The 12,231-nt window shown below is 50.7% G+C and overlaps 1 protein-coding gene across 1 annotated transcript; it reads left to right on the top strand.

Annotated features, from left to right (window-relative positions):
* Positions 1-3,507: 3,507 nt before the first annotated feature.
* On the top strand, positions 3,508-11,947 carry DLAT (dihydrolipoamide S-acetyltransferase; the record flags this gene model as incomplete). The annotated part of the gene is made up of 14 exons (XM_084274851.1): positions 3,508-3,729; positions 4,209-4,310; positions 4,655-4,779; positions 4,896-5,052; positions 6,202-6,328; positions 6,655-6,839; positions 7,314-7,479; positions 7,705-7,772; positions 8,550-8,642; positions 8,736-8,843; positions 9,381-9,496; positions 9,758-9,920; positions 10,071-10,207; positions 10,544-11,947. 14 exons carry the CDS (start codon positions 3,508-3,510, stop codon positions 10,671-10,673), a joined length of 1,899 nt encoding a protein of 632 aa, XP_084130977.1. The 3' UTR covers positions 10,674-11,947.
* Between the last annotated feature and the right edge of the window lie 284 nt (positions 11,948-12,231).

Raw genomic sequence — 12,231 nt, 5'->3', positions numbered from 1 at the left:
ATGTTTGCTGGAAGGAGTCCAATTCAAGCTGCCAAAAAGGGCTTCTCTGCAAACAAGGAGTGATGCATGTCGTGCATGGACACCTGGCACCTGACTTTCTGTGGCCAAATGCAGAGTTCTGAGACTGGAATAACAGGGCCACGAGAGAGAACCACCTTGTTTGTCCTGTCAGCTTAATCCTGCTGGCTCTAATGATGCATTGCTCCTTTTCTCTGCTTCTCCATTCCTGCAATACGTGCTGCAGGGTGTGACCTGTGCATTTCAAGTCTGGTTCTTGTGTGTGGTGGTACCTGACTCTGCCCTGATGGCAGCTCTGCCTTCACCAGTCGGAAGCAGCCACTGGATTGTGTGAGCTGAAGGTTTCACCAGCTTCTGTTCCTGGACTCCACATGTGCTGCAGGAGCAGAGTGAACTTCCTGGACATCCCAGGCTGACAGTATGGAAATCTGACCTGGAGAGGGCAAAACAGCCTTCTGGAGGTTTTATGCATGGCCTGAAGTAAAGATTTGCCAGAAGCTTGGCAAAGCTCCCTTTCTCCCAAACTCAGGCTTGCATTTCCCAGCCCTGCTTTTCCCACCTGCTCTCCAAAGCTCTACTTGCTTCTGGGTTTGCTTTGTTGCCATGGGGACTGCAGGAGAATGGTGCTTGCTTGTTTGCTGGAGGATTTCATTTGTGGGGGAGCTGGAATCAGCTGCTTCCCTGAGATGCCTGCAACCCCTCTTCCTGTCGAGCCTCCTTCCCTATGCTCCTGCCCTCTTTCAGCAAGGCAGTTTGTCACTTGTGGTGCCCAGGCATTGCTGTGAGCTGCTGTCCACTCATTGCCAGGGCCAGCTAACACTTATCCACAGCAGTAGGATAAGCCCTATCAGTTACCCCACCCTGGTGTGCCTGCTCCTGGGGTGCCCAAAGGATCACACACACAAAAAGACGACTGCTTGGGAAGGAACAAGCTCTTAAAATCCCTGAGGGTGGGTGTTTCTCTTTGTTTTTGTAGGTCAGTTTGTTTCTGCATTGCCTGTCTCAGCTCCTCTGCTGCCAGTCAGCTGTCCTCTCAGTGTGCTGGCTGTGATGTGCAGCAGGCACTGTTGACTTAGAAGGTCAAAAGTCAAGTCAGGGCTTTGCTCATCTGAAGTACATGTGGCCCTTCCGTGGCCACCCTGCGTGTCTGCTGTGCATGAGGCTGGGGGGTGAACCTGCTGGTACTGTTTTATATTGACGTGTCCTTTTGTAAACATATTCCTGTCCTTGGAATTATTTTTTACCAGTTTACATTTGTCTGAGGACTCTGGATATTTTTATACTAGTGCAAGTGCTTTCTGTATATTTCTGCACACATTATACTGTGTTTTACTCATTTTTCTAGTGGATTCCAAGATGTTTTGTATCATCTCCTGTTAACACTGGGCTCACAACTTGATTTTACTATGGAAATTCAGCTATTTCCTACTGGGTTTTGTATTCTTGCTGGCTTTAATTAGCAAGCAACAGTACTGTCTTCTCACTGCTTCACAGTCCAGGAAGTAGCTCAAGGCTTTTATGTCTCTGTGCCACATTGGCACAGCACAGCATGCCTGCTGCTCTGGACAACTTGTTACGGACTCTCGTTACAGACAGCAGTAGGAAAGGTCATCAAGGAACAAGTTCATCCCTGGGCTGCAGCAGGGATTACATCTCTCAGAAAATCTGTGGGGTTTTTCCTCCTCCCTGGAAAGTCTCTCTGTTGCATGGTGTCTAGTGGGTTGGTAGAGAGAGCATGGGGCTGTCAGGCTGAAACCAATTCTGTTTGACTTGCAGGGGGTTTTATTTGCTCAAGTGTTTCTTTTTTCATGTTTTGCTCAGCAAGAGCCACACACCCAGGCTAGAAACTTAAGAAGAAAACTAAGGCAGTGTTAAAGGTCTGCAGGGGCCAGTTCTGTATTCCCCTCTGCTACTCAACAATGAGCTGTTTGGTTTTGGAGCACTGAGGGGCCAGGAGGCTGTTACTGTGATTAGAGCTTCTAAAGGAAGAGTCTTCACTCCAGCCTTGCCCACAGCTCCTGAGTTTTCCCATGAAGAAATCCGTTGTTAGCTGACACAGGGCTGGCCTGTTCTTGTCCTTAGCTCAGTTCAGGTAGTAGCCATGGTCGTGTTGACTGCCAGAGCAACAGTGAGCTGTGTTTGAGGGGGAGCAAGACTGGACATCAGGCTGGCAGTCACTATCCTCTATCAGTGCTGACATCACCATTAAGGTAGGAAAAAGACATCTCTTGGAACAACTGCTGGCACTGCTCTGCTCTGGGATTCCTGTGTGCAGCTCCCCTCTGTGACAGCGAAGGTGGAATTGCTGCCCCTGCTCCTGTAATCAGCTGTATCCTACGCCTGGGTTGGGTCCAGCTGTATTTCTGTATCGACACTGTGGCCTTCTTCAGCCTTTCTCCCTTTTGCCTGACTGACAGCCACGGGGCTGGAGTTAAGGAACAGTAAGCATGACAAGGGCTCAGCTGGGGAAGGCCCTGGCCAGCTGTCTCTCTCTAATAAAAGATGTTGATTTTGACTCCCTCTGGCCCCGCTGTAACACCTGACTGCAGTGAGTGTGTTCTGGGGCTGTGCTCTGAGTACCACACCCAGGATGTTTGTCTTTCACTGTCTATTTCTGTCCACCCCGAAGCTGCTTTCCTCTTCCTGTGTTTGTAACTCCTTGCTGTGCTGTCTGTGCTCCCTGTGAGATGACATTTTCATAGACACTCTGCTGTTTGTGCTCATCACTGAGGGCAGGTGCTCTGCAGCCTGTTCTCCAGGCCAGGAAAGCTTTGTTTGTACCTCCAGCCCCGCTGGACCGGCCTGGGGCAGCCTGGGAGCAGTTTGAAATAAAATGGGGTTGGTGACCTGAGTCTGGCCAGTGCTTCCCCGGGGCCCGGGGCTGTGGCAGGAGGACGCAGGGGGAGGGGTTCGCTTCCCGCGGCTTTCCTCGAGGGCTCCTCCCTGCTCCACACGGCGTTAGAAAAGCGTTTCTGAGCCGGGCCCGCTGCGAGCCGCTGCGCCCTCCCCCGCCCCAGCCTTGCGGGGGCCGGGCAGCCCCCCTTGGGGCGCCTGTGCCGCCCCCTCCAGCGCAGGGCCCGGCTGCTCGCTCCCTGCGCCTCCCCCGCGCCCTGCCCGCGGCCGCGAGCAGCGCCGAGCGCCCGGCGGGGCTGCGCAGCCTGGGCTGGGGCTGCGGTCGGCTGCGGGCCCGTCTGACCGCCGCTGGCCGAGCTCCGCCCACCGCCGGGCGCCCCGCCCCGCGCCCGCCACCGCCCCGGCCCCGCGCACGCAGCGTGAGGGGCGGGCAGGGCCCCGGCACACGCCGCCCCGCCCCGCCCCGCCCCGCCCCTGCGCACTCTGCGGCCGCGCAGCCCCCGCCGCCGCCGCACGGCGGCCCCGCCCCGCCCCGCCGGCTGTCCGGCGCGCTTTACGGCAGCGCGGCAGTGTCGCGCGGCGCTGGGTGGCGCCGTGCCCGGACGGCGGAGGTCACCGAGCGGCGGCGGCTCCGGCATGTGGCGGGTGTTGGCGCGGCGCGTGGCGCGGGGCGCGGGCGGGGCCCCCGCGGCGCTGCGCGGCTGCCGGGCGCTGGGCGCCGGACGCGGCTCGGCGCTGGGGGCCGGGCCCGGGCCGCTGCGCCGCGGCCCCGCGCCCCGTCCCGGCGGGCTGCTGCTGCCCCCCGCCTGGCCCCGGCTCGTCCCGTGCCGCCGCTGCAGCCTCCCGGCGCACCAGAAGGTGAGAGAGGCCCGGCTGCCCCCGGGCCCGCGCTGCTCGCGCCCCCGCAGCCGCCGGGTCCCCGGGAGGACAGGCGGGTGTCCCTGCCCCTGCCCCTTCGCGCTGCCCCCCGTGTCGCCCCTCTCGGGGGCAGCTCGGCTGGCCCCGGGGAGCGGCAGGTCTGCCCCAGAGCCCCGTGTCACCGCTGGGCCCCCCCAGCCCTGGCCCGTTCTCCCTGTGCCTTCCTGGCTCCCTGGCACAGCCGCCCCCGCCCGGGGTCAGCCCCAGCTCGGCTCCCCAGGCTCGGTTCGGCCTGGGGTTGTACCGGCCGGTTAGTGCAGCCCTGAGCTGCTGGGGACTTGAAGGCAGGTTGTTCTTTGTGTCGAGTCCTGTCCCCGGATCCCCGCTCTCCCCAGCCTCTCCCCAGCCTGTCCCGGGAACTCGGCCCGTCCCCTGCTGCCAGGGCCTGTCTGGCTGTAGCGCCGTCCCGTTCCTTGCAGGTGGCCTTGCCAGCTCTGTCCCCCACCATGCAGATGGGCACAATTGCGCGCTGGGAGAAGAAGGAGGGCGACAGGATCGGTGAAGGGGAGCTCATAGCAGAGGTACCCTGGGGCTCAGGCTGGGTTGCATTTCTCAGGAGCTGTGTTCTGGGTTCTGCTCCTGGTTTCTCATTCAAACACAGGTCTGGGATTCAGGATCACAAATCCCAACAGATGCTGCTGGGAACAAGTGGGTAACAGCCTTTCAGAGCTTGTTGCTGCTTTAACTCTTTCAGAGCAAGCGCAGCCCTTAGCCTGTTAGCTGGCAGACTTGCCTAGGGCTGGGCCCACGGGCTGATTTTTGCAGACCTGTGTGTGTTGTGACCCTGTGCAGTCAGACTGGGAGGCTCTGAGCATGCTCACTGCTTGTTGCCATTCCCATGGTGATATCCTGTTCTCTCTCAAAGGTGGAGACAGACAAAGCAACAGTTGGCTTTGAGAGCCTGGAGGAATGCTACTTGGCCAAGATCCTGGTGCCAGAAGGAACAAGAGATGTTCCTATTGGGGCCATAATCTGTATCACAGTTGAAAAGTATGTATTTTGCCAACCCTTGAGATGAATTTTCTCCCTTGGGCCTTCTTGGGTGCCTTGTGTGACAGGCATGGAGACTGATCTGACCAGTCTTATGGTTCTGTGTTTTCTTCTAGGCCTGAATATGTTGATGCCTTTAAAAATTACACTCTGGATTCTGCAGCATCTGCCCCCCCTGCAGCCTCAGTGCCTCCCCCTCAGGCTTCAGCTCCTTCACCACCACCTCAGCCTTCTCCTCAGGCCCCGGGCAGCTCTTACCCTCCACATATGCAGGTAAGAGAGCATGGATGGCTGTTTAAGGCTTGTTCCACTCTTCTGCCTCTGGCATTGCCAGCCCTGGGGTATTTTATCAGACATACTCTGTGGGGTGGGATGTTGTTGGCTGTGATGGCAGGAGTGTGTGTGCTGCTTTGATTGTTGCATGGCAAGGGCAGGTGTTTGGGGAGGTGACAGGAAACTTCTTTCAGGAAATTGTTCTAGCATCTCTTGCTAGAGAAGAGACTTGTCTCTGCAGGATTGTTGGGCAGTGTTAGGCTAGAGAAACCTGCTATATTTGCATTATCTGGATAGTCCTGGCATGAAAAGACCTTGTCCTAAGTGTGAATAAGCTCTGAAGGCCCTGCTGTCACCTCAGAGCAGAGCTTGTCTCTGATACTCTGACAAACACCCCAGATGTGTTTGTGGGTGGCAGATGATCAGGTTTATTTGTGGATTATCTTTTAACCTTGCTTAGATACTGCAGCATCCATCCACTGTTGCATTTGAGCACTTTGTAGCAGGGTATTTCGGTGAAGTTCCTTTGAAGAGGAAACCATGAAATACTCAACCTCATTCCACAGATAATACTGATTTGTCTGAGATGTTAGGCAAAGCTGGTAACTAAACAAAGAATTAATTAAAGGCTTCTTAATCTGGCTTGTGTTGCAGCTCCTAAACTTGCTTCCTTCCCACTGCTTGTCCTATCTGCCCAGTTTTGCTCCGAGGCTGCGCTCACACGTGCTGTGTTTGTAGCACAGCAGTATGCCTGTGCCAACCTCCAGCACCTGTGCCAGTTTACTACAAGACAAGTCTGTGTGGCTTTTTGAAGCAGCCAGACCTGTTTGTCACAGACAAAGTGACTTGCTTCAGCCCTGCTTTTAGCCTCACAGGTGGCAGTTGTGAGACAATCCCAGTGTGATGGTGGTAACAATTATTTTGAGGTATAGACTTCTTGCTCTTTGCTTGTTTCTTGCTTAGGCCTTAATAAAAGAACCCAGGCTGACAATATGGGACAGCACTTTGCTGTAATAGCCCCAGATCTAAGAGTGCCTTAAGGCTGGCTGTTTCTGTAGGTTTGCATTGTTTAGTCAGGAGTTCAAATCATGTTTCCTGTTCTTCTCAGATTACCAGGATTTGATTCTCTTGTATTCTCTGTCTCTGCAGGTCACTCTCCCTGCCCTGTCACCTACCATGACAATGGGCACAGTGCAGAGATGGGAGAAGAAGGTTGGGGAGAAACTGAATGAGGGAGACTTACTGGCAGAAATTGAGACAGATAAAGCCACAATAGGTGAGTCAGCTCCAAAGCCAAGAAGGGGAGGGTCCAGAGCAGGCTCTGTGCCAGCTGTTCTCCTGGCTGCTCAGCACATGAAGCTAAAACAGATTTTGTTAATTTCTCGTTCCATGGGAGAGCTAAAAATGCTTGTGTTTCTTCATCAGCCCTTCTTGGCAATGTGCAGTGCGTGGAGATGTTTCCCTGTTAGTTGCACTGAAAGCAGTTCTCTTGCCCACTAAATACAGGACAGGGCTTCAGCTGCCAAAGTCTTCAGAAGCAACGTTTAGAGGAACTCTTCAGCTGCATCAGAACCAAACCAGTTGTGTTTCTTTCCTCAACAGGCTTTGAAGTGCAGGAGGAAGGCTACTTGGCAAAAATCTTGGTGCCTGAAGGAACAAGAGATGTGCCATTAGGAACAGCTCTCTGCATCATTGTGGAGAAAGAGTCTGATATTCCAGCCTTTGCTGACTACCAAGACACTGCTGTAGCTGACATGAAGGCACAAGCTCCTCCTCCTCCTCCAATAGTAAGGGCCGTTTGTAGCGTGTGAGGAAGTTATGGGGACCATTGAGAGGTCTGATCTGAACGTTGACAGTGTGATAGTGTTTATGATGCTGTGACTGCAAGGCTCACACAAGTTTTGGTGATAGGTGACCTCAGAAGTGATCCCTGGTTTGCCCTGCAGAAGCTGGAGCAGATAGTCAGTCGTTACAGTCTCTTCTCCAGCCTGTTGCTGGTGCCAGTTCTAATCCCTCCTCCTTGAAACCTGGGAGAACAAGTTGTATCACCTTTTTGGGGTGTATAGGTCAGCAGCTTAGTTTGCCTTGTTCCCAGTAAGTTTCTGATTTAAAAACTGGGAAGCTTATCTGAATCAGGAAGTGCTTTCAGATCAGTGGCTGGTTTTGCTGTTCTTTTGACTGGTAATTAGTTGGGTTATCCTGTAACTTCAAAGCTTTTGCTGAATGATCCTGAAGCTCACAGCTCTGATTCTTCTGTTAAGGTGGTGGCTCCTCCTGCTGCTGCTCCTCCTCCTCCACAGCCTGCTGTTCCTTCCACTCCAGCAGTCCCCACAGCTGGGGCACCTCCCTGGAAAGGAAGGATCCTGGTTAGTCCCCTGGCAAAGAAATTAGCAGCAGAAAAAGGAATTGATCTTGCCCAAGTGAAAGGTACGTTGCCCTTCCACTTCCTTGCCCTCACTGTCAAGTGTCTCTCCCTCTGGGTATGTACTTGCCTGTTCTTGTCTCTTCTCCATGTCAGGCACATCCTGACTGTCCAGCTGTTCTCACCAGAGTTGTTCAGTGACTTCTGTTGAGTAAAACCTTTGCCTTTTGAAAAACTGGCCTGTTGCATGTAATTGAAATCTTCTTCCATTTTTTCTTTGACCTTTTTAGGCACTGGACCAGATGGAAGAATCACCAAGAAAGATGTGGAGTCGTTTGTGCCACCAAAAGTTGCTCCAGTGAGTAAGCTTGAAAATGGGTATTTTGTGATAGAGATGGAAATGTCCTGCAGAGATGCAGTTGTTCTATGGAACTGTTACTCTTGGATCAGCTGGGTTATGGTGCAGTGTGGGCTGTGGGTGGCTGTTAGGTTGTAGAGCTCTAACCTGTCAAGCACAGATGAAGTTTTTCTTCCTTTATTTGTCCCTTTGGTATTTCACTGGGATAAAGTGTTCGCTCCCAACCCTTCATTTGGTTGTGATGTTGTTATGGGTTGAGGTAAACCCACTCCCAAGTGATCTGACACTGCTGAAAAGAGGCAATTAGAAAGTAAGTCAGGCTTCCTAACGAACAGCCTGCTGCTGTTACCACAGACCTGTTCTCCTACCATTGCTTTGTCTTCTGTGTGAGGTGGTGGAAGTGTTGCTTTGTGCACTGCTGGAAGGGCTGTGGCTGAGTGCAGTTTGGGAGTGCCCATAGCACACCTCTGCTGGCTGTAAAACATCCATCTAGCAGGACTTACTGCTCTAGGGGCTTCATAGCAGTGTCATCAGTGTCGCATTTCCACATGTCACTGCTGCGTTCAGCGACCGAACGCAGGACTCACAGGGACCCTGGTGGGTACTGGGGAGTAGAGGTACGTGCTGCTCTTAGGCAAGAGGCAGTTCAGCCTTAGCATTTGCTCCACATACTGAATTACTCTCTGCTATTGACCCTTGGATAGCACTGTGAATGGGTATTTGGGTTATTGATCCTTGGATAGCACCGTGCATGCCGTTCTCTCCCTCCCATCGCAGGCACCAGCAGCAGAGGCAGCACCCGCCGCTGCCGCAGTGGCAGCAGCACCAGCAGGAACCTTCACAGATATCCCCATCAGCAACATTCGCAGGGTAAGGAGGTTTTGTTCTTTCCCAAGGCCACGCTCTGCAGTCACAGATTTTCCAGGCTGATTTACCTTCCTCGCCTCTGTTGTGACTCTGCAGGTCATCGCGCAGCGGTTGATGCAGTCGAAACAAACAATACCTCACTACTACCTGTCTGTCGACGTAAACATGGGACAGGTACTGGTGCTAAGGAAAGAACTCAATCAGGTAAAGCACCGAGGCATGGTGGGTCTGTGTGGGAGGGAAACTGCATTCTCTCACAGTTTTGCTCAGCCTGTGACATGCCATTTTGGTTTGGAAAAAGTCTTTTCAGTGCCTTTCCTGCCTGTTGTGGATTTGTTCTGGACTGTCTGTGACAGGAGGAGACTTTGTGCACTCACTCTTTACTTCCTTAAGAGGGCTGCTTTGTACTGTGCTTGGTGGTCTTCAATTCTTCCAGCTGGAAAGTAGGACAAAAGGGTTAAAAAGGGTTTTTCAAGGTAAAAAGTCTAAAAAATTTAAGCAAAATAATAATTCAAGGCCAAGTTTGGAGAGAAACAGGCATTAGAAAAGGTTTTACTTTCTTAAATTAGGAAGGAGATGTGCTCACCTCCTAAATTATTGTGGCACTTCATATGTTAATGCTTGTAAATAGTGTGATTGTGCTCTAACACTTTATGTAAACAAGACTGCAGGGCAGTGACTATCCACACTCATTGAGTAATGTGTCAGACAAACTCATGCCTGGTATCTGCTTGTTTCCAGGAGGTCTCAGATAACATTAAGCTCTCTGTCAATGACTTCATAATTAAAGCTTCTGCTCTGGCGTGCTTGAAGGTGCCTGAGGCAAACTCTTCCTGGATGGACACAGTTATTAGGCAGTAAGTTTATGGTACGGTCGAAGCCAGAAACTTTCTTTGTTCAGTAGAGTTCATGCCAAAATAGCAGGCCTTCTGCTGGGGGGTTGGGCAGGGAGGGGAGCGGGTTTAATGCAGAGGTTGAGGACTAAGAAACTCTGAGGCTGGCGTGTGAGGTGAAATAATTGTTGTGAAATCAATCCAGAGTTGTCTGAACAGTTCTGAATGTTCTGGTTGTCCCACTGTGTTCCTGCTGGAGTAACCAGCATCTCCCTTGTCTTGCAGAAACCACGTGGTGGATGTTAGTGTTGCAGTTAGTACTCCTGCAGGGCTGATAACCCCCATCGTGTTCAATGCACATATCAAGGGCCTGGCCTCCATTAGCAGGGATGTGGTTTCTTTGGCAGCTAAAGCCCGAGAAGGTAAACTTCAGCCTCATGAATTCCAGGTGAGAAACTCGGATGGCTGGTAAACGTTGCTGCCCTTGACTTCTGCTCAGAATAAGCAAAGCCTGTTCTGGGATGTTTCGGCCATTTTCATTAATATTCCATGTGAAATAGCTTTTGTGGGTTTGACTATGGATGTGTTCTTCTTGCAGGGTGGTACTTTCACAATTTCCAATTTAGGAATGTATGGGATTAAGAATTTCTCTGCCATAATCAATCCACCTCAAGCCTGCATCCTTGCAGTTGGTTCCTCAGAGAAAAGGCTGGTGCCAGCTGACAATGAGAAGGGGTAAGCATTCACTCAGTTCTGCAGGTACTGAGCTTCTCAAGTCAGGCTTGGAAATAATGGCTAGTTTTCTGACACTGTAATTAGGTTATCATTAAAAAAAACCAAGATGAGGCTTCTTGTCCTAAAGCCAACATGCAGGTGGGTTTCTTAACTGTAGAAAAGGAGTGAACACCATCCACTCTCTGATGTCATCTTTTTTATAGAAGCCCACAGGGACAAACACATGTTACCAAGCACCAGCTGCTGTTGCTGGTTCTCTGATAAAAGCTTGGTTAGTGGCACTGATTGGCTCTCAGGCTTGCAGCAGACTGTATGAACCTTCCATTTCCCTTCCAGGTTTGATGTGGCCAGCGTGATGTCCGTTACCCTCAGCTGTGACCATCGTGTCGTAGATGGAGCAGTTGGAGCACAGTGGCTTGCTGAGTTCAAGAACTTCCTTGAAAAGCCAGTAACCATGCTGCTATAATTTAACCAAGCAAGCAAAGTGTTCCTGGGTCACACTATTTTGTTTTAAACAAGCTATTTAGACCTTAGTGTTCAGACTTAATAAGAAGAGTTCCTTTTTTATTTTAAATATGTATTATATTATCTGGTAATGTTATTACCAGTCTGTACAGAAAAAAGTTTGCAAAAGTGCTTTTCAGAGCAATATTACAGCTATACTGTATTTTTATACAGTTAGTTAACTTGCAAACACTTCCAATACAGACCTGAGCATCCCAGATGTAAAATTGATCCAGACAGAATGCATCTGCTTCTAAACTAGGGTGAACAGGGGCAATTCCATGACCTCAGTGTTGGCAGAAATTTAAATCAGAAGCATCTCTTCACAGGAGTTCAGATGAGGTGGTAACTGAAACGTTCCAGGTTAGTAGAATGCAAATTCCCTCGTTGTCCTGTTGGCTGGCTGGCTGGGTGGGTATGACAGATGCACAGAGGGAGACTGAAACACCTGGGAAGAGTTTCTCAAAGGCAAGTGCCAACATTCCCTGTCTCTCCTGGAATTTGGCACCAGCCTGGACCTTCTCAACTATGTGATTCCTTTTTGAGCACTTTAAGGTGAAAGAGCACTGATCTCTGTGGGGTTGCAGCTCCCTCATACCACAGGGACTGTGTTGCCTTCTCATGAACTTGTGCTTTTTCTATGAAAGCTCCTTAATTGCTCTTCCTCTAAGTTTATATCAGACTATGATGCCATGGAAGCAACTGTTTTGCAGAACCTTAAAAAGAATCTTGGAACCCAATATAGGCAAATCACAGGGTAATAATCCCATCAGTGGGTATTAATCATGTGGTGACTGGAGCGATGGGATTTTTTCTGTCAGGTGTTCTAGCATAGGGAGCTCTGGGTTAGCCCCTGGTACCGTGCTTCTTCCTTGAACTGTCTGTGCTGACCCAGCCTCAGAATGTGTTGTCCCTGTATATATTGTATGTAAAATGCTCCAATAGTTTGTTGGGCTTCTGTCCAGTCAGCCCCAGTCGTTGTATCCTCAAAGGGGTACAGTGTTGAACGTTCTTAAATTCTACTTTCCACATGGAAACGTTGATGTAAAAAGGACAACTGTGGAAAAATAACAAAACCAAACCAAAAACAGTTCAAGAGGAGTTCAAAAGAAAAGGTTAAAGCCCATCTGTTATTCTGTATATTGCATTAAGTATTGTCTCCTGTAAAGTTCTGCAAAGATCACTAAAGATACTGAAAGAAAATACTGTGGAAATTAAATATTTTTGTGGGAACTATTTAATGTCTGGTTGCTGTGATACCTGGTTTTCATGCCTGGCTTAAGCAAAACAAAAAAAAAAGTGCATTAAGATTTTTGGGTTGTTTTTTTCTTTTAATGATCTAAACTATCTTGGTTCCAGGCTTGCTCTGGTGAGCCTGCATTCTATTAAATGTTTGGAATTGACAAGTACTAAACCACGTCCCAGTGCTTTTCTATTCCCTTGTGTCTGGCTCACTCCACTGCCATCAGTTCAGCCTTTGGGTCTGATAGTCAAACTCACCCTATTAACCTTGTACTGTA

The sequence above is a fragment of the Gallinula chloropus genome (genome assembly GCF_964237585.1).
Source record: "Gallinula chloropus genome assembly, chromosome: 24".
Taxonomy (NCBI): Eukaryota; Metazoa; Chordata; class Aves; order Gruiformes; family Rallidae; genus Gallinula; species Gallinula chloropus.
Note: the sequence above shows the minus strand (reverse complement) of the source record. Positions and strands in the feature narration are given on the sequence as shown.